Source organism: Sebastes umbrosus, chromosome 15, assembly GCF_015220745.1.
Source record: "Sebastes umbrosus isolate fSebUmb1 chromosome 15, fSebUmb1.pri, whole genome shotgun sequence".
NCBI lineage: Eukaryota > Metazoa > Chordata > Actinopteri > Perciformes > Sebastidae > Sebastes > Sebastes umbrosus.
Window position 1 is genome coordinate 22,237,648 of NC_051283.1, and position 27,451 is coordinate 22,265,098.

General features: G+C 41.8%; 3 protein-coding genes across 5 annotated transcripts; 1 reads left to right on the top strand and 2 right to left on the bottom strand.

Annotated features, from left to right (window-relative positions):
- Positions 1-1,129: 1,129 nt before the first annotated feature.
- On the bottom strand, positions 1,130-6,869 carry pygo2 (pygopus homolog 2 (Drosophila)). Of its 2 annotated transcripts, XM_037795008.1 has the most exons (4): positions 6,652-6,869; positions 5,427-5,492; positions 4,716-4,768; positions 1,130-4,593 (listed from the first exon to the last, which is right to left on the bottom strand). In XM_037795008.1, the coding sequence occupies exons 2-4, from the start codon at positions 5,476-5,478 to the stop codon at positions 2,839-2,841; spliced, it is 1,860 nt and encodes a 619-aa protein (XP_037650936.1). In that variant the 5' UTR covers positions 5,479-5,492; positions 6,652-6,869; the 3' UTR covers positions 1,130-2,838. The 2 variants fall into 2 exon arrangements, with proteins under 2 accessions (XP_037650936.1, XP_037650937.1); XM_037795009.1 differs by lacking the exon at positions 5,427-5,492.
- Positions 6,870-8,630: 1,761 nt separating this feature from the next.
- Positions 8,631-18,525, top strand: LOC119503719 (SH2 domain-containing adapter protein E-like). Its single transcript, XM_037795622.1, has 6 exons — positions 8,631-9,617; positions 13,037-13,163; positions 14,674-14,910; positions 15,293-15,539; positions 15,790-15,909; positions 17,290-18,525. Exons 1-6 carry the CDS (start codon positions 9,120-9,122, stop codon positions 17,471-17,473), a joined length of 1,413 nt encoding a protein of 470 aa, XP_037651550.1. The 5' UTR covers positions 8,631-9,119; the 3' UTR covers positions 17,474-18,525.
- Positions 18,526-24,202: 5,677 nt separating this feature from the next.
- On the bottom strand, positions 24,203-26,932 carry s100s (S100 calcium binding protein S). Of its 2 annotated transcripts, XM_037795623.1 has the most exons (4): positions 26,858-26,914; positions 25,618-25,665; positions 25,125-25,278; positions 24,203-24,958 (listed from the first exon to the last, which is right to left on the bottom strand). In XM_037795623.1, the coding sequence occupies exons 2-4, from the start codon at positions 25,629-25,631 to the stop codon at positions 24,782-24,784; spliced, it is 345 nt and encodes a 114-aa protein (XP_037651551.1). In that variant the 5' UTR covers positions 25,632-25,665; positions 26,858-26,914; the 3' UTR covers positions 24,203-24,781. The 2 variants fall into 2 exon arrangements, with proteins under 2 accessions (XP_037651551.1, XP_037651552.1); XM_037795624.1 differs by lacking the exon at positions 25,618-25,665 and having other exon boundaries at positions 26,858-26,932.
- Between the last annotated feature and the right edge of the window lie 519 nt (positions 26,933-27,451).

Here is a 27,451-nt window from a genome sequence, read left to right on the forward strand (position 1 = left end):
GTAAAAAGTGGATAAGTTGGTTCAGTTCATATTTGTATCTAATTAAGTATGTTTATGTAAATGTCTGAGTAAAACCAAATAAAGGAAAAATAAAATGAAATAAATAAATAAATAAATAAATGTACAAAAAAACAAAACATTGGGTATAATTGACCTGATTTTTTTTTTTCAAGTGAAAATCATGTTATTTGTACTCAAAATTTTTGACTCACTCAGCTTTGTGACCGATGATAAATCATCTTAAAGGAGAAGTACGCCCAATTTTCAAAATTCATACATGTTATTCCTATGGTCTAAGACAGTCCAAAAAAAAAAATAGTAAACATGAACTCTCCCAAATCCAAAAACTAGAGCGCTAAAACTCAAACTTGTGATTTCATAGGGTATAAAGTGTGGAGCTGCTCCATAGACAATGAATAGGTTGAGATGTTATAGATGACACCCAGAGGGATATTCTGAGAATATGGGAACATTTTCTGTTTCACAACAGACAACACTACGATAGAATAAAGCTCATTTGAGTATAAGAAAAAGAAAAACATTATGCAGATCCACAAAATTAGCCTCCTATTCATTCATGTAGTTCCCCTTTAACTCATCTATATACATCAAAAGGCTACTCATACTCTATATTATCACTATTAAAGGTGTCTTTCATGTGTCTCTGTACTCAAAGTCTTTGTAAAAAAACATGAATTGTTGTTTGATGCTATATTAATGCTCTGGATCACATATAGAGCACCTTTAAATTGTTTCTTTAACTGTATACAAATTTGCATATTCAGCTGACCTGCTGTGCCCTGACTAGAATTGTCTTTTAACATTTCATTGGAATGAATTTGAAATGTACCAACTGAACGCTGTCTCTATTTTACCTATATAATTAGTGCCAACTTCCTCGGAAATTATTAAGAATTTACAGACCCATAAATTAAGAATCACCATTGAGCCGACTATATTATCCCAAGGCTTCACAAAATAACTCTCGCAAAATTTCTCAATAATTTTTTCAAATGAACTTCACAGTAAACTGAGAAGAAAAAAACTCAAAACGAATCACTGATGATGATGATTAATAAAAAGGTACTGTAGCTTTAACTTCGAGCATTATGACAAAGAAATTACATTATCTGTTTCATTGGGTTTTTCAACCCTCATTTTAATACAACAATTAGCAAACAAATAAAAAAATGTGAATAAAAACAGACATGGACAAGTACAAAAAAAACAAATCTGTCTTTACTTCAGAGTTCAGTACCTTTCCCTTCCCCACCTGGTGTGGGACTCACTGGTTTCCCCGGGTTGCACCAGGAGGCGCCAGAGCAGAGCAAGAGCACAGCACAAATAACCAGTACAAAATAAAAAGGACCAGCTGAGAGAGAGCAAGAAAAAGAAAGGCAACTTGGACATTGAATAAAGAAAAAATAAGGAAAGAGAGAAGGAAGGATAGTTATAAACACCTTATACCGTGACAGAAATGTGAAAAATGGGTATTGTTCGCTCTTTAAGTTATTTGGTCTACTTCAAGGCCTCTTGCAGCGCAGAGGCCAGAATATAAACATAAACAGATCAGACAGTTACTGCATTGGTTCACATGCAACCCCCCAACTTTTTTTTTTGTTTTCTTAAAAAGGACTATGCACATCTGATATGACATGATGTCACTACTTGCTATGCCAACACCATCCAAAAGCACTGATTTCACAATTCATGTGTACTGCAGAGATTAAAAAAAAAAATGGTTGACTCCAATGCACTGTATAAAAAACAAAACGTCATACTGTTTACAACCAAGACACAGAAGTTCAACTTATTATTTTGTTCATTGGTCAACTCTGTAGCGTGTTCACAAATGATGGGGAGTTCCAGACAAATGTTTTGTCCATATATTTACAATTATCTCTGTGAGGTGTGGATGAAATCTCGGCCGGGGTCTCCTTTGGATTAATCAGCACTGGGTACAAAATGACAGATAGATGTATGTGGGCAAAGTGTGTGTATGTATGCATGTGCGCGGCTGGAGGAACTGACAAAAGAACTTATTTATGTTTCACAAAACACTTGAGATTTTACGCTGCAATATACTGATGCAATTTTCCATTTTCTTTCACTTGCTTGCAGTAAAAAGACTCACCCAATGCGACAGGGCAGTGCTAGAATGAAGCATTTTCGATGGTAAATAAAGCTGTGGATCAATTCATAAATGAAACTCCCTTTTAAATTTTCAGGCACTCTTTCAATATATATTTTTTTTAATTTTAAAGATTTGATATATCATGTCTGTTTTAATTTAAAGCCGCGAAAATCAGAGAATAACGCTGATGCTCTGAGTCATATCAATACACAGTAGGGGGATATTTCAACATTACTTTCTCCGCTTAACGTGGGGTTTGTGTATCTAAAATATCATCACACTCATGTTGTGCACGAGTGTGGCGAGTCGATCACAGTCGGTCAGTGCGGGAGCGTCCGTGCCAGTCAGTCACAAAGTGTGTGAGGTAGTGTGTTGGTGTCAGTGCTTTGCTGGTTGGCAGGCTAGATGTCTGAAGGACTGTGTCGTTTAACATTCATTATGATTTGACTCCTTTAAGGGTGGGGGTGGGGGGAGGGGGAAGGGGGGGAGAAAAATCATTTACCAAGAGTCACTCAAAGTGCTATATATAAGCATGAATGTCAATGAGTGTGTTTCTCTGTTTAGTGAACAAGTAAAGGGCTAGTCAAGAGAAAGTTGGGCAAGTAGCTAACATGACACAAAGGTCGTTCAGTTAGATCAAAGCAAAGGATGTCTCTATTTGTCCTCATGTGATGCACCTCCACGCTGCTCCTGTCACCCACTCCTCAACTTTCATTAGCTGCCACCAGCTGGCCTAATCCCTGGCGCACAAACACGGCCTGGATGTCCTTGGTCTTGATGCAGAGGTCACAGGCCCAAACGGCGGCACTCTCTCGAGTCAGCAGCCCGTACGCCGGCTCTGTCAGGCCTGTGCAGTCCCGGTGGAACCAACGTTGGCACGAAGCCTCGCACAGGATGGCGTCCTGATCGTCATGCACCTCCGCCATGCAGAGGCCGCAGGGGAATACCATCCCGGGGCCACCGAGTTTCCCGGGGCCAGAGCCGGGCCCGGTCGAGGGGGCGGCGGGGCCGGGGGGCAGGGGAGATTGGGTGTTTGGGGTCGAAGTGGAGTTAGAGGGGGGATTGGGGTTGCTGCCGGGAGTGTTGCCTCCGTTGTTGTTGGTCATGCTGTTCTGACCCGAATTGGGGGCCGCGTTTGGCATAGAACCACCAGCGCCAGGAGTGTTGTTCTGCTGGTTGTACGGGGTGGAGCCAGGGGCAGAGTTAGGTGGGGTGGATTGTTGCTGCTGCTGCTGCTGGGTAGAGTTGTTAGAGTTGGGGGTGTTTGAATTACTAGGGGGTTGTAGCTGACTGGGTGGTGGATGCTGGGGCTGGCCTGATCCGTTTAGAGGACCAGTAGGAGAAGAGTTGGGGTTAGGCTGTGGCGGTGCTGAGGGAGGCTGACCAGGTGTATTGGCGTTGGACTGCTGGACGTCAGGGTGGCCAGGGAAGCCTCCTCCAGGCTGTGGTGGGCCAGAGTTAGGAGGAGGGCCAGGAGTGGAGTTATTAGGAGGGGGGCCATTGGGATTTAGGTTAAGCTGTTGCTGCTGTTGCTGCTGCTGTTGCTGCTGCTGCTGTTGCTGCTGCTGTTGCTGTTGCTGCTGCTGCTGCTGCTGCTGCTGCTGCTGCTGCTGCTGCTGTTGTTGAGGCCCGGGCGGAGGCCCTCCTCCACCAAAGTTCTTTCCATCCTCGTTGCCTGGCCCTGGCGGACTGGGGCCAGCGTAGGGGCCATCCTGTGAGGGAGGGAACTGTCCTTGAGGGGGCATACCCGGTAACCCTCCCACCATGTTGCCTCCGGGGCCACCACCCATGCCACCCATCATGTTCATCCCAGGACCCATGCCTCCTCCCATGGGAGGCAGGGGGCCATGTGGGGGCCCTCTTGGGCCTCCGCCACCAGGTAACGGTGGGCTGTTGAATGGGTGTCCACCCTGTCCGTGCTGCTGCTGTGGAGGCATGCCAAACCGAGGGTGGGGTGGCCCCCCTCCCCCGGGACCTCCCATACCCCCTGGAGACAACATGGGATTGAATCCTGGCCCCTGGTGCATGGGTGGACTGAAGTTTGGTGGCATATTGAACTGAGAAGGGCCACCAGGGGGGAATCCACCACCCCCTCCTCCTCCCCCACCGCCGCCCCCACCGCCACCTCCAAAGCCAGGCATTCCTCCAAAGCCTAGCTGGTGGTGAGGTCCAGCATTGGACGGAGGGCCGAACGGTGGCCTTCGTCCAGGTTGACCGCCGCCTGGTCCTCCCGGGCCTCCCATGAAGCCCATGCCTACGCCCATTCTGCCTCCACCACCATAACCACCTCCTCCGCCTGCGCCTGGGCTGGGAAGAAATGGAGCACTACCTGGTCCAGGTGCCACACTGGGTCGGGATGGGGGCCCGAAGTCATCGTCGAAGGGGTTGGAGGCGACCAGGTGATCCACCATGGGGGTCGGAGGGGGTGCAAACTCCGTGAGGTGGGAGAACCCTGCCGCCTAGAACAAAAAGGAGAAAAAAATGTTTTTTTAATGCTTTCACAAGACCAGATAATATAAATTCTTCTTTTAGTGGTCGTCAGGGTCACATCCTTTATGTAGCAAAGTAAAACAACTATTACCTGGTTGGTGGATTTCCTCGCCTTCTTCTTCTCCGGGCTCTTCATCTGTCCAGCTGAAATAGTGAAATATGGAGGGAAGGGGGTGGAAAGGGGGATATATAACGTTAGCCACAACAGAAATAAGCCTCCGCGTCTCATGCTATTGGTCCACCACCAATCAAGCGCACCATCACATTTGGATTGGCCAATACCCCTTAGTGACAGAGTGGAGCAGCTTTAGACCTTTAGGGCCTCTTTCTGAAGTCCAACAGTTGAGATGGATTCAATGATGTGGGACATAGACTGGCATGAGGGACAAGATGCTGAACATCCAGGCGCTATCATCCACCAAGGTTATGAAAGCCTTGAATCGCAAAATGACCCAGGCAGACCAAAAATGACCCAGGCGAGAGAGGCGAGAGGCCGCAAACAAGAGGCAAGAAGAGGAGGTAAGGTCAATGAGGGAGGACAGGAAAAAGACGAAGACATGAGAACGAGGAAACGGAGTTGAAGGTATACAGCAAGATAGACATGAACCCCCATTCACAGGATCCACTCTGTGAGGAAACAGCCACCAACCACCTGGAGACAGTCGTGAAGTTCACATATGGGGGGAGGCGAGAAGGGGGATTTTGCTAAACAGCACCAGTGCATCCCATCCTCATTGCAGCGCAGTATAATGGATGATTCCCCCAATCTGATTTGGGGAGATGGGTGAAATTAATGTCCTACCTTTGTTTCGTTTTCCTGGTCCCGCCAGTAGTCTCCCCGATTCGGCAGCCATTAGCTAATATATGACTGTCGGTGAAGTAGGCATATCACCGATTCATATGCAAGAAAAAAAAAGTTAAAAAATGTCTTGCAAAGGAGGCTTATGAGCCGAGTAGGTAGGGTAGGGTGGAAATCTGCCTTTCAGGTCATGTCAATCACATCACTAACTAACACGTATATTATATATATTATATTACAACGCCGGCCCAGGTCTGCAAACTCATTTACAGCTGCAAAATGTAAGGTGTCTGTCACGCCGGGATTTGGTCACCAAATCAGGTAGCAACTAGTTATTTGAGCACAAGTTGGTGTCTTCGTTTGCAAGCCTGTTTTCCTACTAGCTAGCCAGGTCTGCAAACTCATTTACAGCTGCAAAATCTAAGTCTGTCACGCTGGGATTTGGTCACCAAATCAGGTAACAAACTGGTTCAATTTCTGCACAAGTTGGTGTCTCGTTTGCAAGCCAGTTTTCCTACTAGCTAGCCAGGTCTGCAAACTCATTTACAGCTGCAAAATATAAGTCTGTCACCAAATCAGGTAAAACAAAACTGGTTTATTTGAGCACAAGTTGGTGTCACGTTTGCAAGCCAGTTTTCCTACCAGCTAGCCAGGTCTGCAAACTAATTTACAGCTGCAAAATCTAAGTCTGTCACGCTGGGATTTGGTCACCAAATCAGGTAACAAATTAAATTTCTGCACAAGTTGGTGTCACGTTTGCAAGCCAGTTTTCCTACTAGATAGCTCACTAACTGGTTGCTCCTCTACTGCCAGTCCAAGCAAAGTAACAGAGCAATCCCTCCTACGTCCTCTCTATATAAATAATCACTTACAGATGTTGCAGGAAAAGAAGTCGACCACGCAAAGCTAGTTACTACCTTTGGCTAACTAGCTAGCCACGTTACTCAATGGTGGCTAACTAGCCAGCTAGCATGCTAAACGTTGAGATTTCACCCAGAAGCTGCAAACACTGCAACATTAATCCGAAACTGTGAGTCGAAAACATCATTTGAGACACTTAATTCCACTTATCAAAAGCATTCATACGATAAAAGCATCATGTTTTTGATAAAACGTGTTTGTTTACTATGCTAACATTAGCTCGCTAGCTAGCTAACGTTAGCATGCCACTGAAGACAGCTAGCCATCTTGCAGACTTGTTGTTCTTTTGGGGGAAGCCAAACTGTACCCTTTTCTTCCGTTGCTCGTCCTTTAAATAGAAACTCTCTGGTGTGACAACCAGTCCTCACACGGTGTATGCTTGTTGATCCACCATTTCAACTATAATTCATTCAAAAACGCAAATTGTTTTAGCCATAATTATCATCATCATCATTCATGGCCTTCTGATATCGCCACCCGGACAAAGAGCGACAAGCGAGAGGAGTATCGCGGCACCATGGAAGGTTACATCTCACAGCAGAACACGGGGGTCGTCGATGAATATACTTTTTACTTTTACTTAATTTTCAAATATAATGACTAAAAAACAGATTGTATTGTATGATATATACAATTATAAAAGGAAGTTTTGAAAAATTATTTGTATAATCGTCGTCCACAGTATATATTTTAAATGTATATAATTAGAGACACACCTTTCACTGGTTTATGTGGAGCAGCTCAGAACAGACCATTTCCCTACTACTATACCCTGTACAATTAAAGGAGTGGACATTAATTAGACAGCCAATTATGAATTGACCTTATGACACATTCAACATCAAAATGTAAAACATAACTGTCAACTTCAATTTAAATCGTAAACATCTGAAAAAAACTAAATGGAGGTAAGATGTGTGCAGATGTTTGATTACTCAAGAGCATTAATTAGACAGCCAATTAAGCACATTATGAATTGACATTATGATTAATCTTGAATTAACATTCGTCCACATATATATTTTAAATGGATAGAATTAGTGTCACACCTTTCACTGGTTTATGTGGAGCAGCTCAGAACAGACCATTTCCCTACTACTATACCCTGTACAATTAAAGGAGTGGACATTAATTAGACAGCCAATTAAGCACATTTATGAATTGACATTATGATTCATCTTGAATTAACATTCAAAATGTCAACCTCAATTTAAGTTGTAAACATCTGAAAATAACCTAAGCATGAATGGAGGTAAGATGATACTGTGTACAGATGTTTGATTAATCAAGAGCAAAATGTATTGAAATACCAGCATTTTAGGGAGCATATACCACAATTTTCTCACATGAATTGACATTATGATTAATCTTGAATGAACATTCGTCCACAGTATATATTTTAAATGTATAGAATTAGTGTCACACCTTTCACTGGTTTATGTGGAGCAGCTCAGAACAGACCATTTCCCTACTACTATTACCCTGTATAATTAAAGGAGTGGACATTAATTAGACAGCCAATTAAGCAAATTTACATTATGATTAATCTTGAATTAACATTCAACATCCAAATGTAAAACATAACTGTCAACTTCAATTTAAATCGTAAACATCTGAAAAAAACTAAATGGAGGTAAGATGTGTGCAGATGTTTGATTACTCAAGAGCATTAATTAGACAGCCAATGAATTGACATTATGATTAATCTTGAATTAACATTCAACATCAAAATGTTCACATAACTGTCTAAACATCTGAAAAAAACTAAATTGAGGTAAGATACTGTGTGCAGACAGATACATAGATAGATAGATAGATAGATAGATAGATAGATAGATAGATAGATAGTAACTTTATTGATCCTGAGGGAAATTCAAGTTTCCAGAATCACAGTTCCATAGTGCAAAACATGTTAGTAAAAAGGCTGTAAAAAGTTAGTAGTGCAAAGTACAAAGTACAAAAAAATATACCAGATATAAAAATACAAGGAGATGAAAAAAACTGGTAAAACTGAATATGTGCAGGGTAACAGCTGTGATACAAGATCAATAGCCATTTTGATGTATATATTTATTTTATTGCATATTGTTATTAAAACAAAGGCTACATTAATTATAAAATAACAATAAAGGTGTCAATATCCATGGTGGGTTACCTGGGCATAGGTCAGTCTAAAGTAGAATAGCCTACTAAACTCCCCAAATGGTTATTCTACAATTAGAAAGCTTATCACCGCCCACCAGGTCCTGCCTCCCCCTCCTCTTAACTCCAGATATGCTCCCTCCCCTCTATACTCCAGGCGCAGTCAGGAGCCTCATTGCGACAGTGGAGAGTTGTGTGAAAGACCAGATAAGCCACTCTGGGAATGGGATCACAAATCAGAAGCAAGAAGAACTTTGCCTTCTTTCGGGTCTTCCCACTCCGAAGATATCTGTTCATCCAAAGGGAATAAACTTTTTCCTCTGAGCAGAAGAAGGAACAGGTGTAAGAACATCACAAATGGGATAAAGAAGTGGTATTTTTTGCCAAATAGGCATGTAAGTTTTCACTTTTTTTTTTTTTTTACTTTTAAGATAGAGCCATTGCTCTAAAGTGAGGTGTGGAGATCCTGTGGTCTACATGCTCTATATCCTAGAATAAAGCAGCGGAAGTCTTTTGTTATAGAAAGGCTGTGTGTTTGTAAAGGTGCGTCTCTGGGGTCCTGTGGCATATGGGGTGCTAAAAAGGTGTCAAAGTACGCACAGAGGTTTTTATTGAGTTTCCATCTGAGTCACAATGGCAAAGTGGTTCAAGGAGTTCCCCACCAATCTGAAGAACGGTACCGACAGGATCCGCTCAGCCTCCGAGTCAGGCTCACAACAACCCAGTAAAGCCAGTAAAGTTGGACTGGTTGGTACCAAAACATCTGGTTCCACCAAAACAGGAGGTGGAGGAGTCGGGTCTCTGCTGTCCGGGAGAAACCGAAAGAACTCGGCCATAGAGTTGAGTAGAACCGGTGTCAGCTCCTTGAAAGATGGTAAAGTTTGGGAAAGTCTCCTACTGTCTGGGAAGAGTCGCAAGAACTCCAAAGCTGAGCCGGTGTTTGAGGAGCAGCAGCAGCAGCAGCAGCACAGAGCTGCTGTGAAGAGCTCCTCTCCATCTGCCAACGCCTTCATCAGCCGGCTGATCAGGGTGGACAAACAGGACAAAAGCCCCAACTTCAACACTTCAACCATCACCAACCAAGTGGTACCTGAAGCTGAGAAACCAGCAGCCCAGTGTAAAGCAGAGACGGTGAGAAAATCTATTTAACTTATAATATTCTGATGTTATAGTATATTTTTAGAGGCTTGATAGTTTTATTAGTGATATAACAAGGGACAAAGTCATTTTTGTTTTAAATCAATCAATCAATCAACATTTATTTGTATAGCCCTTTACAATAACCAAAAGGTACCCAAAGTGCTTTACATTAACATCAAGAAATAACATAACATATCATAAAATCCTAAAAAGGTACATAAAAAAGCACAGGAAAAATGTCACAGTGCTACTAGGTATTAAAAGCCAATCTAAATAAAAAAGTCTTGAGCTTAGATTTAAAAAGTACTAGGTCAGTGACAGTGCATATATCAGGAGGTAACTTGTTCCATAGTAAATAAATAAAAATAAATAAATAATAAATTATGTGGGGTTATAACAGACGTTGGCTGATTTAGATTTGTTTGACTATAAAGTAATTAAGTAGTTGAGTCCAAAGGAAATATCTGACAATAGGCTACTATTTTACTTTTTCAGATTAAGATGTTGCAAAACCTGATTCAAATTATACAATGTTTAGGATTCTATAGCCTACTTATATGAGCTTTACCTCTTACATGTTAATAGCCTACATCAGCAAACATCAGTGGTGAAATGTAACTAAGTACTTTTACTCAAATACTGTCAAGTATAGGCTACAATTTTGAGCTACTTGTAGCCTATACTTTCATTGATACGTACAATTTATAGTTAAATATTGTACTTTTTACTCCACTACTTTACTTACTGGTTACTTTACAAATTAGGACTATTAATAAATAATAGAATAGAATACACTAATAAATCATAATGTTTTAGATAAAGGGCACTATATACAGTAGTTAAAATAAGCCCCACCATTACTAGCTGCAATATTAGTGATACTTTCACATATCAATAATTATAATCTAATAATCGGCCGCTCTGCATAATAAGTACTTTCACTTTTGGTATTTTAAGTATATTTTGAGGATACTTTTGAATGATGGACTATTACTTGTAACAGAGTATTTTTATTTTATTTTTTTAGGTTTTTTATTTTAATAAAAAATCTGAATACTTCTTCCACCATTGGCAATCATAATTTCCTAATTTAATATAATGTTGTAAATGTAAATCAGCTTTTATTGTACACTGCACAGCACACAGTAGTGGAATTTAGTCTCTGCATTTAACTCGTCCTACTAGTAGGAGCAGTGGGCAGCTACTATTCAGCTGTATAAAGTCCAGGGGACATGAACCTGCGACCCTCTGGTTCCCAAGCCAAGTCCCTATGGGCTGAGCTACTGCCGCCTCATGATACAGTATCATAACAATGACAGTAATCTTTCTGTCACCTAACGAGTATTTACTTTTAAGTACATTTTGTTTTGCCATGACATAAAACTCTCACTAACTTTTACTTTTAACTGAGTATCTCTACAGTGTGGTATCGCTACTGTTGATTGATTGTTGGTGTTCGGAAGTGAAATTAAACCAAGTTAGTGTGCAGCTTTCTCTTATTCTAGTAGTAAGTGCAACAAAACTACCATGTGGTGTCATCAATACTGTTGACAATGAAGTAGCAAGGATCCAGTCCAAGCTCTGAAAATTGATATTATTGTTTCAGTGTCTCCCTCCTTCCTCCTTTGTCTCCACTATCCCCATTGTGTCCACTCCTCCCAGTCTGTCTTTCTCTATCTCTCCTTCTCTTCCTCTCCACCCCTCGTCTTTACACCCGCCCTCCTCGTCTTATTGAATACAAAGCTGTGGTCAGACATGAGGCCTTACCTTCCTCTCCTGTATGTAATCTGGTTCAGTATCCCCCCACCCCCCTCCTCTTCCTCCTCTTCCTCCACCTCATCCCTCTCTTTCACTACATTCAGGCCCCCTGGTGAAGAAGGCTATCATGTTATAAAAAGCATCATGTTATTTGACACTTAGGCGCTAACCCAAGTCCCCTCCAGCGTGGCTTTGAAAAAAAAAAAAAAGATAGTGAAGTCAGGGACAGTGATAATGGAGAGATGGTGAGAAAAAAAAGACACATAAAAGAGGAGGAGGAAGAATGAAACGGGAGTTTTATATTTCAGAAAGGGAGTAAATCCCCCTTCTTGATCTCAAATTCATGTTTGCCGCAGCCACTATAGGTTTGATTGGTGGAGTTACTGTGAGTTATAGTTTCCCTGTTAATGGAGAATATGAAGTTAGAGGTGAAGGTGTAATATGCTGTAAGACTTGACCAAGGAAAACATGTACCTCTCTAAACTAAACACTTTACCAACACTCTGAGTGTCAGCCTGTCAATCATCTGCTACTTTATTGAAACACCAACCAATGCCAACATTTCTTTGTCAAGGGAACACGACCGAAAGTGATTAGAGAGAGAGACAACTTCTTTTTATGGTTCACCATTGTCTCTTGGCCAGTGGCTTGTAAAACAAACATGAAGTTATACGACACTGATAAGATGACAAGACAGTCAGGCCTGACTGTGTCACAGAATAGAGAGATAATGAATGTGAAGAGATTTACAAGAGAGAGAGTCTCTTGATGAAGAGTCAGGTATTCTTCTGACTAGCTGTCTCGTAGTTTACTGGAGTTTGTTTGACATCGACACCAAACGTGTTAATTTGAACTGCTTTTAAACTAGATGTGAAATAATTGATCGTTTAGCTGATCAAAAATTAGTTGGCAAAAATATACCCCCGAAAAAATGCGGGTTACAGCTTTTCAAATGTGAGGATTTGAATATATTTGGCTTTTGGACTGTTGTTTGGACAAGCTAGACATTTGGCAAAATATAATGGGCATTTTTCACTATTTTCTGACATCTTATAGACGAAACAGTTAAGTTATTAATCAAGAAAATAATCAGCTGATTGACCAATAATTACCGATAATTGAATTTATCTGAATATTTGAATAATATCTCAATATATCTGTAATATATTTGAATGTTTTTAATTTAAACTAGATGATATTTAACACTATTAATCATATAAAGGTGGATAATGTTACAATTTCCTACCAGACAGTGATCCTGGAAATGACCATAGTCTTTTTTTCTTTCTTTTTTCAGTAGGTTTGGTTGGATATTTGTACTAATACCACTTAGAGTGGCAGAAGCTGGGTGATTCAACTGTTTATCTGTTACTTTTAGCCATCTATGTCGTCTTTTCTGCAGGTGTTGAAAGCTGTTTCCTGTGCAGACAGCTTGTTAGAGCTGGTAGCACAATCTTTACATCTCCTGGGAACTTCAGAAGTACTTAGTACTCCCTAGTTAGGGAATCCCTGTTTGTTTGATCTTTTAAATCACATTTTTAGCCCTTTATTATTTGGTGCCATTCTGAAAACTTTAATTGTTTTTTCAGACATTTAAGTATTTAATTATGTATTAAAAATACAGTGATTTCCTGTTTTTTTTTTTTATCCAGGTGATCATCCTTGAGGATTACGCAGATCCTTTTGATGCTCAGAAGACCAGAGAGCAAAGGGAGGCGGAGCGGGTCGGGGAGAACGATGGTTACATGGAGCCTTACGACGCCCAGCAGATGATTACTGGTGAGACTTTCATCAATATACTCTTCCTGCCTTCTGTTGTAGCTGCCAGCTGTTCCAGTAAAAGCTGTGATCTTTCATTCAGCCCCTGAATCACTTCATCTGTACAGATGACGTTGGACCATGTAGTCCCGGCCTGTGTGAATGAATCCCAATTTTGGTCTCTGCAGGCCGAGCAGTGAGAACACAAACTCGTTCCCCTAGTGCTCTCTGCACCCCATGGGGTCACCATGGCAACTGCGCTGCGTTCGGACAATGGGTGCAGTTTCCTGCCCCTGCTTCCTTTTTCCTGTCTCTGTTTCCTGGTACTATTCTCTAAAAAGGAAGTTGGCTCTCCCTCACCTCCTCTCTGTGTAACCCCCTATATGGACCTGTGTGACCATTTATCAAAACTTCCCAGCATCTAGGAAGACTGGCGATCCGTCATCCAATCGCATGCTCTACTGACCTTTCATTCCATCACTCCATTGTTTGAACTAAAAGGGTTACACAATAGCCCGCTGTGAACGTGAACATGTTTTATTGCGGTGCGCTCCTGTAGGTTCTACTTCAATCAGTGGCCGTGCTGCTTCCAGGCCTCCTCAGAGAAGTCTACAGAGGATGTGATGATGTGACTGAGTCAATTTATGAGGCTTAAATCATTCAGCAGGAGTCTGATGTCACTGTGACTCAATAAGCAAGGCCATGAGAGTAGGGCAGCGTTATTATTAATGCAGAAGCTGACATCAGTTACTTACCAGAATCCCCTCTTATAAAAGCTTTAACAGTTGTAACTAATGGCTTTAAAGGAACAGTGTTTAACATTTCAGGGCATGCCTGTAAAGGGGAGACTCGTGGGTACCCATAGAACCCATTTTCATTCACATATCTTGAGGTCAGAGGTCAAGGGACCTCTTTGAAAATGGCCATGCCAGTTTTTCCTTGTCAAAATTTATCGCAAGTTTGGAGCGTTTTTTAATCTCCTTCGCAACAAGCTAGTATGACATGTTGGTACCAATGGATTCCTGATGTTTTCTTTTCTTTTGACTCTAGCTTTAAAACTGAGCCCGCTACAACCTAAAAATCTTAAGTTGCGTTCATGCGTTAAAGAAATTAGTGGTGTTAAAACAAATTTGCGTTAACGCGTTATCGCGTTTTCTTTGACAGCCCTTCTTGTAACTGATCTGTTGAACATTTAGTAGGCTAATTGATTTGATAGAGCCATTAGATACAACTTATAAACCTTTTATAAGGAGTGCCTCATTAGAAGTGGTACTGTTTTTAAGGTTATTGAAGCTTGCATCCTGTCAATATTCTTGACTTTGGCACCCTCCCGGTCTATGCTGTGGCTGGTTTTGGTCTGGTGTTCACAGACAGTTGATGCAGACTGCCTCCAGTGTTTTTCAGTCACTTGTCGTTTACTGACGTCATGTTCCCTAAAGCTGCTGCAGGTGATGTCATCATCCATCACTCCAGTCTGCCTCTCCAGGTGGTAGATGTTTAATCTTTAATCCCTTTGTTTTCTTCCTGCTAGAGATTAGACGTCGGGGGTCCAAGGACCTGCTGAAGGTGTGTGTGCTGATGGAGGCGAGCGAGGAGACGGCAGAGGAAGGTCAGCCCGTGCCCTTACAGATATACGACATCCCGTACGAGGGGAGTGGTGACGGGGACAAGACGGCGGTCACTTGGCCCGAGCTGGATCCTCGACCCTCCACTGAGTACGAGCTGCCCTGGGAGTGGAGGAAGGAGCACATTGTCAGAACTCTGTCGGGTACACAATACGTTTGTTACATTACATCCAACTAGACAAAATTATATCTGAGAACAAGGAAATGTTTGCTCATCTTTGTACCTCAAATTGCTTTTAAATAAAAGAAATACATCATTGACTACAGTGTTGCTGAACTCATACAGCCTCTCCTCTGCCTCATACATTTGTTCAAAAACAACAACTCAGGCCTGCTCTCACATTTATATTTCATATGCTGCATAGACCAACAGCATATTGAATAACATCTTGCATGAATCATCAAACTGCCGTCTTCTTATTCTATATTTACTTGAGGCTTCAGCGCCCGGTTCAAACTCAGGCACAGAGTCAGTAGTTTCTTTACATGACTTGATATCTTCTCTCGTCTCTCTTCTTCCCCCAGCACAGTTTGACAGCCCTGAACGGCAAACCAAAGATGAGACGCCTCACCCCACACTCACCAGGCAGCCCCAACATCCTCCAACCCAGCCGCCGCCATCGCAGCAGAATCAGCATCTGAGGCAGAAGAGCTGGACCCAGAAGATCCTGCGGTCCTCTCCTCCGACCCTGTCGCCATCATCCACCCCCGGTAGCAACCCTGAACCCGAGGCCTGCTGCGTTCACCCCTCCCTGCCCCTGGAGAAACAGAGGTGAGGAGACGTTGAAAACTGTAATAACCAAACTATTTTAAAAGTAATTCAAATGTTCTGAATGTCAGAGTGTGTTTCTTCTTTCTTATTCTTGCAATAAACCTCCACACTCCAGATTTTTTATAGATTACAGTGTTACGTAAGAGTCACTCATTTCCAAGGGGTTTGTATGAAATGAGGCTGTAGACTTGATCAATAGCAGATGAAGTGTAATCCACCCTCCCACTCCCACCCTCTGTCTCGGTCTCAGCTGGTACCATGGCTGTGTGACTCGCCAGGAGGCGGAGCTCCAGCTGCAGTCCTGCAAAGAGGCCAGCTTCCTGGTCAGGAACAGCGAGTCGGACAACAGCAAGTACTCCATCGCCCTCAAGTGAGTGCAACCTGAAAGTGCATCAGTAGTGTCTCAGGGGCTGACAAAAAAAAAAAAAATCACATATTGATCACATACTGTGTACAAGGATTAAAATTAGGGCTGTCAATAGATTAAAATGTTTAATCGCTATTAATCGCACATTTTTTATCTCTTCAAAATGTATCTTAAAGGAAATGTATATATACATTTATTATTGGAAATCAATTAACACAAAACAACCTTCACAACCTGCCCAAACTTCATGTGATTATCATAAAGTGGGCATGTCTGTAAAGGGGAGACTCGTGGGTACCCATAGAACCCATTTTCATTCACATATCTTGAGGTCAGAGGTCAAGGGAAACCTTTGAAAATGGCCATGCCAGTTTTATCCTTGCCAACATTTTGTGCAAGTTTAGCCTCCTTTGTGACAACCTAGTATGGCAGGGTTGGATTTCGTAGGTTTTCTAGTTTCAAATGATGTCATTACCTTCACTGCTTTAAAACGGAGAACATTTGACAGCCCTATTTAAAATGTGTTTGGTCCAGTTAGAATCTCAAACAGAAGATCCTCACACTGTATTAAAAGCTCCCAGCAATTTTAATTGTGCAACCTTTCAATCCAACAGATCTTTGTCAGGCATTATCAAATCACCATCACAAAGCAGCACAAGCAATATATCGGCACACATGCCCATTCATCACTCAGGTGATTGGGATCTGCATTATTGAGAGTCAATCTACTCAGGTTGACCAATCAGAGCTGAACAATGCTGTCTGATACTCCCACATGGGGGACAGAGCATGCCTCTATGAAAAAGGAACACAAAGATCAATATTAAACAAGCCTATATCAAAAATAACAAATGAGTCAAATATATCACATAAATCATTTGAAAAACGCAATCATAGAAAATGGATGTTAATATAATGTTGGCCCAAAAAGAAATATATATTTTAGAGGAATACAGGCAAGTACAGCTTAGCACTAGGCCAATTTCTTTTTTTAATCAATACCTACAAATTCCATATAACACATAAGAGGTTGAATTAATCATAAATCACACAATTATCCCCAAAATGATCAGGAAAACTATATATAAAAAAGAAAATACAATATATTACTCAATAATTTAGTGTTTTATAAAAATTAAAATATATATTTATGACCGATTTTTTGGGGAATGACAAACAGATTGTTGATGTTGGTCTTTTCATGATATAAGGCAAATGTAGAATAATGCTAGTTTAATCTTTTATCTCTTTTTATTTTACGTTAATGAATATAAAGCACACCAGTAAGTGAAATAAATAAGATCAAACTTGTATAATGCAAAATGTAAAATTGGTTAACTCTTTTCTCTCCTTCCCTCTCGTCTGTGTGTGTGTGTGACTCAGGACGAGCCAAGGCTGCGTTCACATCATCGTGGCCCAGACCAAAGAGAGCGGCTACACCCTGGACCAGAGCAGCTGCGTGTTCCCCAGCATCCCAGAGGTGGTGCACCACTACTGCACCCAGCGGCTGCCTTTCGACGGCGCCGAGCACATGACTCTGCTGCACCCAGTACCTCGCATCCACTGACTCCACCCCACACCCTACCCCTGCTTAGGTATACAAAACAAACACACCTCTGGGCCTTTTCCTGCATGGACAACATGTTTATCAGTCAAGACCTCACCTCTCCCATGAATGTGTACTTCTACAGCTCTGTCTCACTTTATAACCTCCTGTATGACCCTACATTGTGTGTTCTTTTTATTTGATGATAAGAAACATTTGCATTGTGTCTCTCTGGATGTCTTCTTCTGTCTTTATTTTACTTTGATGTGCAGCTGATGCAAAACCTCTAAGCTGCTGTTTTGCATGTAAACAAGGGGAGAAGCAGGACGCAGACGACGAGGCACTTTTAATGATTCAATGAGAGTTGGATTGGGACCAAGACTCATACACGGATGTTTAATTATCCAACGTGGCTCTATCAGAAGCTACACGTGATACTTTTTGTTACTGACACTAACTTACTATGAAGCAGAAAGGAGTGAAACTCAGCAGTTTGTGGCTCTCTTTCCCTCTCTGGTGGACGTGCTGGTACACTACACCAACATGCCAACAAAGAATTCTCTTCTTTCCTCAAAACTGATAGTTGGTCAAATCCACACACAGAGCATATCATTACACTCATCAAGATATGAACAAAGACAAGCTTATTTTAATATTTGTGCTCGCAGCATATTTCTAATTTATGCTCTTATGCTTGTTAGTCGTCTGTAACCACTGCCCCTTGAGGATTTCCTCTGTTTTACTGTGAATGAGGGAGTTGTTTCCATTGTATTATGTGTGCACTGTGAAGAGTGAGTGATTCACCCTGATGCAATGTGCCTTGCAGGACCATGGCTTAGTGTTTTTCATGGCGAGAACTGAGGCCACGTTTCATCTTTGATTTTCTGCTAAACAAGCCTGTTAATTATGGGGGAATATCTGTAAAATAAACCTGAAAATTAGCGTGATTTGTGGTAAGAAAACATTGTAAAATGAATGGGTTTTGACATCTTTAAATGGGGATCACTTATAGGTATAAGTGTGAGAAATTAATGACAGATTTTGCAATAAAATAATCAAGAAAAAGAAACAACCTTTGTAGCTAAAAAGTAATGCTGTTCTCCCTCAGGGTTTAAAGGTGCTATTGATAACATTCAGCCACTAGTTGTCGCGTTCTCCCTCACGTTCCGTTTCATTTACTGCACAACAAGTCGTTGCCAGGAACTTACCATCAAACTCAGCCAATTATCTGTTTTTTCTACACTAACTGACAACCCAGAGATATACTATGTGATACCAACGTCGTTTACTATCGTCTCACAAGCCTTGTTAGAAGTGGGAACCAAACGTCAGATATCTTCCACAGAGATAAACAAAACATTCATTTTGGACCCGCCAAGATTTTTAAAATGATTAATTCATAATCATAATGATTTTTTTAGAAAAGCCATACTTTTATTCGGCACCTCTGTGACTTTTTTTTTTTTTTTTAAATATTCGTCTACATAAAAATGTTATCAATAACACCTTTAATGCCCCCTGGTGCTAGAGGCAGAACACCACATTGAGAAGTGGAAACTATATTATATTCCCTGAAGTCTTTTTTTTCATCGTGTATTTTAAATGTAACTCAAACATTTGTATGTGTACTCTTAATTTAGAGATGCTGGAAATCATTTGGACAACTCTGATCTGTAACACAGCCAGGTTTACAATAAAATATGGTATAACTAGAGTTAAGTTTTGTCTTATGTTACGTATTTGTTGGAGAGCCGCCACTTTTATGTCCCTTGAAAGATTTAAGGGATGTCAGTTTGTAGTTTTTGGCAGAGCACTGAAGCAGACGTTCTGTATGAGGAAACACACCTGCTATACTTTTTCACCATTCTTATTTTTGAGACCTGTTGTTCAAACATCGTAAAACTCATTAGAATAAAAGTTCCTGAATGTCGATGCTGGAAATCCCCCTGTGAGCGTCTCTCTGATCCCAATAAATCAGCAACATGAACAGCAACACGTGAGGGTGTTTGTCTCGGTGATGTGCGCTCTGAAAGGGAGTGATCAAAGCATCAAACTGCCTCATCGTCCCTGAGGAGCCGGCCTCTTCACAGATGCCGGAATGACTGAATGAGGGCACTTTTGAGCATAATGAATCTTTTAACTTGCGAGAGCTTGATTGTGGTTTCAGTGGTTTGGTAATTTGTCTGGAAGTTTAAGTGCTCCATTTCACTAAAAGGGGAGAGATTATTATGCCAGGTTAGAGTGAAAAGGTGAGGAGGAAAGGTCTTGGGGAGGGATTAGGTTTAGGCAGCAGGATCATGTTGAGGACAAACATCTTATGTATACCTGCAAGGAGCACCTTGTGTAGATCTGAGGTAAATGCAGCACTAAAACAGACAAAGTGTAAGAGTAGTATCATTACACCTGTGTCAAGGACGCTTAATGTGAAGGGAAAAAACAGCAATTGACACCAACCCTCTGTCCTTTTCTTACGTATCATTCGCCCCTCTCCTTTACCTCACTCTGTTCGCTGTCACCCGAGGCTGATATCTGTCTGTCACCTTGACTCTCGGGGAGGACACTATCACTGTTTGCTCCTATTGGGTGCCAAGAGTTTGCGTTTTAATTTATGAAGGCAAGTGACCCACAGGTAACATTTCATCACGCTAAAACCAGAGGTAACTTTCAGCGGACTGGTTGCAGGTGACGTAGGCTATGAGACACTTTTAGACTGTTGTCAGGCCATTAGATAGGCGTTATCAGTCGCTATAAGCACCATAGATGTGGGTCAATAGGGGCCTACTACATCTAATAGTAAGTTTTATCATCTATTCACATGGGCGATAACCGAAAGAAGGTTTAAAAGAACACGACAGCGACCTTTTCGACCGTAGTAATTATGGCAGGCAGAAGTGGAAGTCAGGTGCTGAAGTATAGACAGTGTGAAAGGGCTTTCACCCAGGAGACCAAGTTTTGCATCCCGTGTTTTGAAACGTAATTATTTTAAGCCAAAACATGATGTTTTCCCTAAACTTAACAGTTTTTGTTGCCTGAACCTAAAGAAGCCTTTTTGTTTGTGTTCAGAACGTAACGTTTCATTCAGTTTTACAACATGTTAGAACGTGGTGCTTTTAAGTTTCGCTTTCACTTTTGCAACATGGTAGATGTAGTAGACTCCTAATGACCCACATTTATGGTGCTTATAGCGACTGATAATGCACATTCAAAAGTCTGATAACAGTCAAATTGTGTGACCTGCTTAGCGAGAAAAAAAATGAATCTGTTATTAGTGGTGGAAGAAGTATTAAGGTCAGGTAAGTAAAAGTACCAATACAACAATGTAAATATCAGCAAAATGAAAGTATCAAAAGTTCTGCATACAGATGGTTTCTGTATATGACATAGGATTTGATTGTTAGCACTGATGCATCAATGTGTAAAGCAGCATTTTACTGTTTTAGCAGGCCTACTTACCTGGGGTCAGGAGACAAATCTGCAGAGCCGTGAGATGATTAATGGGGTGGAAAGAAGAAAAAAACAATCTAATCTTTGCATTTTTTTTGGTAAAATATTGGATCATTTCAGTTTAAAAAAAAAAATGAAATCATGTGAAAAGTTTGGAGAGTAAATGTGTCTTTGGTGGAAGTGCTAACAACTCATCTGAAATGTGACAAGGGGCCCCAACTAGACACACAAGCCAAAAAGATAAGGAACCACTGGGTTAATCTTTAACAATGTGGTGTATTCTATGATTATAATATGTTTTTATATATACAAAATAAAAGCTTAATCTTAAAGGTAACTAGGAGTAGAAGTATAACATAAGTTAAAATGGAGATACAATACTTGAGTAAATGTGATTGGAGCCTGTTATATCAGAGCATGTTCTTTATGAATTGTGAGTGCCAGCTCCTTGTAATTCATATGTCTCCTGACTGCTCGCTGGCAGCGTTCTGCAGCCATAAGGGCTCCCAGCGCTCTTCTATCAAGATGGATTTCATGAACCTGAGGAAAGCAGGCCTTCTCAAATTCATCCCAAGAGAGAGAGCGAGCTACACCTGGAAAGGAATTAATCATCACATGATATAGACCTGGAGCCATCTTTGCCACTGTATACTTGAATGAGTAATTTCATTTTGTTCTCACATGCATGCCACCCTACTCCCATGCAATCGCTGCCGCCCTTCTCAAGCTTGCATGACGGCTTGACGTGATACCTGTGTGATGGACGCGGTGGCTTGACATCTGGGCGCCGCTTGACCTGATCTGTTGGTAACCGAAGTGTCCCTGCCTCCCTTATCAGATGCTTCAGGCTCGCTGCCAGTGACATGGCCCCGGCTTTGTGTTGCCCATCTCCTTTCCTCACACTGGCAGCACCTGCCATGTGTGATCGATCCACAGAGACTCTTCTTGCCTTTTAGGTGGAACCGGCTCACCTTGTAAGGTCAGGCATGTTTTTAGATACTGTTTGGTAGGATGTCCTCAAGCCATTGTTTGTCCAAGTGTGGTTGAGAATTAAGTAAGTGCCCCAGAGCATAAACTCGTGGTGGATGCCTGGCTCTCATCTGAACTGATACACATCAGTTACCTGCCTAAATTTGATTGAACAAACATCAGCCTCCTCTCACAGAATCCCATTGGAATTGCATTGCATTTAATAAGCACTCAATTTGAATACTAAAATACATTTATAGTCTAAAATATGCACAAAATAACCCTTATTACACGTGAAAGGACAGTATTCACCAGTCCAAACTGTGGTGAAATATAAGTACATTTACTCTAGTACTGTACTTACTTACATACTTTCCATTTGATGTTACTTTATACTTCTTCTCGACTGCATTTCAGAGGGAAATATTGTACTTTTACTACATTTAGAAGAGTTTACATAAAAAAACACAATGCACTGTTAAAGATTCATAGTTCCCAGTCATTTTGGCTTGTGTCCCCTCACAGAAAAAAGCAGTGTGGTTGGAGCCCCTTCACATATAAAATGTCTAGTTAGTTCGAGTTGTTAACAGTTTAACCAAAGAGTGATTTTGTCTCTAAACTTCCCAGATGGTTTTATTTGAATTAAAAAAGCAAAGATTAGAGAAAAGTCTCAAAAAGACTCATGTAAATTTGTGTAGAAAAACTTTCCACCCCATGAATCATCTCATGACCCTTAGATGTATCCTGTGACCCTTTGGAGGGGTTAACCTGGGGGGTTAACAGTGTTAACCTGGGGGGGGGAGGGGAGGAAGGTGGTCCTACGCTTCTGAGGCAACGCTGTCAGTCGGGACAGCATTATCAGCTGTAACCGCCATATAAGAGTAGGGCAGAGTGGCGGCCGTTAGTTAGCCAGTGGGGCACGCTCATATGCACTAACATGCACTAAAAGGCATGTATCGCCGGCCCGGCTATGTTAATAAAGCACGGAGAAGCTCAGATTACAACACACATAGAGGTAGAGTGACTTCATTCTCTGCTCAGGTAGACATTACTCCTCTATATCTTTACATAGCAAATAGTTGTCTGATGCTATATTAATGCTCTGGATATCGTTACAGAACAAGATCTGAATACTTCTTCCACCACTGTAGGTATAGGCTGCTGTATGTCTGTTATATGTGACTGTTATTGCAGTTTGTTTTTGGCATAATGTTGTCAGGTCTTTTTAAACTGTTTCCTTTGGCATATTAATTTCCTTTTTTTATTGCACCTGCATTTGCTTTAAAAACTGCCGTTTGTATTATTTTGCCTACCCTCTTTTGTCCCACATGAGAACAGAAGAGAAGAGGTTGTTTGTTTCCCTCCAGGCTACAACAGGGTTAACAGCCACAGACTACTGTTTTGTTTTGAATTGTTTACCTATCTGCAGGGCCCAGCACCTCCAGCTCAAATATTCAAACCGCCCAATCAGAGGACGCCTTCAGAGAACACAGCAGCAGAAGAATGAAAGCAGATAGGGGCGAGCCACGCCCATAGACGCTGGCTGACCTGGAATCAGTCTCTTAATATCTCTGAAGGTAAGAAGAGGAGGCTCATCAGTGTTCAAGCACAATTACACCCAGAAGTGAAGAAATCCCTCCGGCTGACAGGCGAGGATCTGTGATTCAGCCGCTCAGCGTTTCTTCTTTAAAACTGACGGGCAGCTGGGAAAGCCAATGAGGTGGAAGAAGACGTGTTGATTTACTGATCTGTGTGTGTGTGTGTGTGTGTGTGTGTTGGACACTGAGGGACAGTAAGTGTGCTAACAGTCACAGCAACTTGAGCATTCCTCTGTGATTATACCACTGCTTTCCAAGTTACATACTTCCCTAATGTGCTCCATAAATTGGATTCACTCCTCGCGTATGCACTCCTTCCTTCATTCACAAACACACACACATGCACACAAACACTCTTTATCTTTCCTCACACCCTCTCTCTTTCTTTCTTTCTTTCTTTCTTTCTGTCGCTTCCTCTCCTCCCTCTGTCTCTCGCTCTTTTGAAGAAGTTTTTCCATGCACATCCAAGTCAAACATCTGGGTCAGCTTATATCTAGTGGAACAAGACTTGCAGGATATTGTTGGCAGGATGTGTGAGCTGGAGCAGTTTACTCTGTGGGAATCCCCAATACACACACACATAAACAGACACAGAGAGTGGACGCTCACACTCCAACACACACTTTTGCTGGCATTGTTTCTCTCAACTTGATTTCCAGGTGCAGCGATTCATGCCCGTCATGTCCACGAATACTTGAGGGATTTCTAAGAATGCGAAACCAAACACGCCACAATAAAATAGTTGGTTAAATGCCACGTTTAATATTTTTGGAAGAATGCACATTGGTTATTACCAAAAGGGATTACAAAATATGCGCAAGAGAGGGGATAAATCATGTTGTATTGTTCAACGCTGAGTACATACAATTAATATGATAATCTGTAATATATGTTCACAAATGTGCAAGGAGTGCTCAAACATCCGGGTGTGCGTTCTGCTTAACTTCCTTTCCTTTCCAGAGCCTTACAAGAAACGGTCCAAACTGCTATATTTTGGTTGAAAGAAGTTGAAATCTACCCTGTTCTGTATGTGAAGTCACTCACTGCTTTGAGTGCGACTAGCTCCGGATATGCTGCGTGGTATGGAAAAACAGTTGCAGAGGAGAAAACACCACTCCTGCTGAATGCCCCCGTGTACTGTGAGCCCACAAACTATCTGCTGGACCGCTCCCCTCCTGTGTAGTTTACAAATTGCACAAGACAAAAATCCATTGCAGCTCTGTCCTCTTTCTCTTACAGTTATTTCCCCTCCTCCCCCTCTTCCTCTTCCCCCTCTTTCCACCTCTCCCTCCCACTTTTCTCCCTCTCTTGCACTGATTCATTTCTTCTCCGCCGACTCCGCCGGTTTCTCATCTTTGACATCCAGGAAGAAGTCATTGCAGGCGACGGTGAGGGCGCCCATCAGGATGATGAACTCGGTGAAGTCCACCTCCCCGTCGTTGTTGGCGTCCAAGTCGTTCATCACCTTCTCAACCGCTTCATTATCTTTGGAGCCCTGTGAGGAGGCCGAACAGAGAAAGAGTTAAGAATGTGTGCTCTGTTATGTGTGTGTGCGGGCATACATCACTGCGCAAGCTTGTCTGGACTTGCGCGTCTGAGTATGTGAGCGCATACCTTCACTTTGCACTAGTGCACATTATTTCACACACTCCTTCTCTTACCCCTAAGTAAGTCCCCAGCTCCTCTAGTAGCAGCTCCTTCAGTTCGCCCCGGCTCAGCGTGTACTTGTCGCCCTCCTTCCCAGAGTACTTGTGGAAGGTTTTTATGAGCATCTGCATAGCGCTCTCCAGGTTGGAACTGGGCTCCTTGGACATTCTGGGGAAGGTCAAAGGTCAAAAAGGTCAGACTCTGTCACAAAATGCCCGCTCCAGCCCCAGCTGCATGTGCGGTCACATGGCAGTCAAGGGTGAAGCCACCAAGTCAAAGTGACAGTAGGACAGACAGACAGATGGATGGAAGGAAGGATGTTTTCCCCATTTCTACACAATGGGTTGAATAACGCTCTGCGTGTAGCAGACGCTATTACTGACCCTAATGTAAATAGTGTGGTCACTGTGTGTGTGTGTTGACCTTACTGGGTTTTTATGTTTCAGAGGTTTGGATGGAAAGATGGAGGATAGCTTTTGGGAAAGCTTTTTGAACAATCTTACACACATTGTGTCCGGCATCTTGGAGCTTCTTTATGCTGGACTTGTGGAGAGACTGCACAGACAGACACAGATAAGTCACTGTCAATGATGCAAAGTTAAAAGGGTGAAGTTTTTTCCTGTCCCAATATATTTAGAAAATGCACACTTAGATAGTAGATAGTTTTAAGAACATGTTTTGTCCATTTCTTGAGTTATCGCTCTTGTAAGCTGAATGGGTAATGCATGGAACAATTAACGCTGTGGTATCGCTGAAAAGTGGTTTCAATGTTGAACTCTGTCTGTTGATCGTGTAACAGCCTCATCATTCAAGATGAAGACTAGGAGGGAAACACAAAACTCGTCTGGTAATCACATTCAGAGACTAAGAGGCCGAGTAACCTAACCAGCATACTCTAGACACTCACTTCCACACTTGCTCAAGTCTAAAGTTTAAGGATCTAGCTATCTAAAAATAAAAGTCAATGGCATAATTTTGAAGCTAACCCATAACCGAGGGACACAATCAGTCCGTCTATCAACCCCCGTGCATGATTTATTAACTATGAATTATTATATAAAGAGACAGGGATGCAGGGATAATGTCAGTCAGCGGTTATCGCCTGTCATCATGCTGCGGAGCGTTGTGCCGGAGAGGTCCGAGTCGTAGGCCGAGCGGAGACAAATGAGGAGGCGAGTGGACACCAAAGCTGGCTAACTGGAAAATCTATACGGGTCATCTGTCTCACTCGCTGACACAATACAATAGGAAACCATGGAGACGAGAATGCTGTCAGTAACACAATATTGAGTATGATGGAGCAATGTCTACGTTGAGTTGCCTATGAGGTTAAAACATTTGGTTAAAAAAAAGGCAGGACATATTGGTTAATCCATGCTTATAGTTGTTATTCATACATTTTAAATACCTTATTCTACAACAATGCCAGTATATTGTCATTTCTTAACACCGCATTGCCACTAATCCCTATTGGCTTCACTTGTTTGATGTATAAACTCCCTGTCATGTTCTTCTCAAAGTTTGCACATCAAACGGAAGCAAACAGCATAACATTTTTTTTTCAAATGGCTCCCACAGACCTCTGCTGCTCTGAGTGCCCACTACCCAGCGTCGTTCTGCACTGGAGATATTTACTGCAGTTCCACGGCTGACACAAAATGCTTTTTAATTTACTTTACAAGTAGACCTTCGATAAATGCAGAGGAGAAAGTAGAGTGAAGAAACCCCTCGGAGCTGTCTGTCTTACCTGAGTGTTGATGGAGGGCCTCCTTTGTCTGTGAAGAGGTGCAGGGGACTGAGCCAAGGCAGAGATGGATGGGGAGAGAGTTTGCCAGTGGCTTAAATATCACCTGCCCCTCTCCCTCCTCCCCCTCCTCCTCTTCCTCACCCCCCAAACTCCTTCACCCTATTACATACTCTCTACTTTTGTTTCTCTATCCTCCCCCTTTCTCTCTTTGCAGGTGCTTTCTCTCCATCACATACAAGACAACTGGATTCTTCAAGTTCTGCAAGTAACAAAACGCATAGTCGGGTTGTAAAAAAATATCGAAAATATCGAGTATCACGATATTATGTTTTGTTATACTGTATAGATTCTCAAAAAAACTGTATCGATTTTATATAATTATATATAAAAAAGTTAGTTTATATAGTTTACATGCAAAGATTAACTAGCACTCAGTTCTTGCAAGTAACCGAGCACATAGTCGGGGTGTAGGAAAATATTGAGTATCGCGATAATATGTTTTGCGATACTATATCGATTCTCAAAAACACTATAGATTTTATATAGTTATATATAAAAAGTTAGTTTATATAGTTTACTTGCATAACTCTTACT

Excerpts from the sequence above, each read along its gene's own strand:
- s100s (XM_037795623.1), bottom strand. Across the intron at positions 24,959-25,124 it reads AGCTGGGGACTTACTTAGGG|GGCTCCAAAGATAATGAAGC; the intron begins GTAAGAGAAGGA and ends GCCTCCTCACAG.
- pygo2 (XM_037795008.1), bottom strand. The coding sequence starts at position 5,478 with ATGGCTGCCGAATCGGGGAGACTACTGGCGGGACCAGGAAAACGAAAC. Across the intron at positions 4,769-5,426 it reads ACCAGGAAAACGAAACAAAG|CTGGACAGATGAAGAGCCCG; the intron begins GTAGGACATTAA and ends TCACTATTTCAG. Across the intron at positions 4,594-4,715 it reads CGAGGAAATCCACCAACCAG|GCGGCAGGGTTCTCCCACCT; the intron begins GTAATAGTTGTT and ends TTTTTGTTCTAG.
- LOC119503719 (XM_037795622.1), top strand. The coding sequence starts at position 9,120 with ATGGCAAAGTGGTTCAAGGAGTTCCCCACCAATCTGAAGAACGGTACC. Across the intron at positions 9,618-13,036 it reads CCCAGTGTAAAGCAGAGACG|GTGATCATCCTTGAGGATTA; the intron begins GTGAGAAAATCT and ends TTTTTTATCCAG. Across the intron at positions 15,540-15,789 it reads CTGCCCCTGGAGAAACAGAG|CTGGTACCATGGCTGTGTGA; the intron begins GTGAGGAGACGT and ends TCTCGGTCTCAG.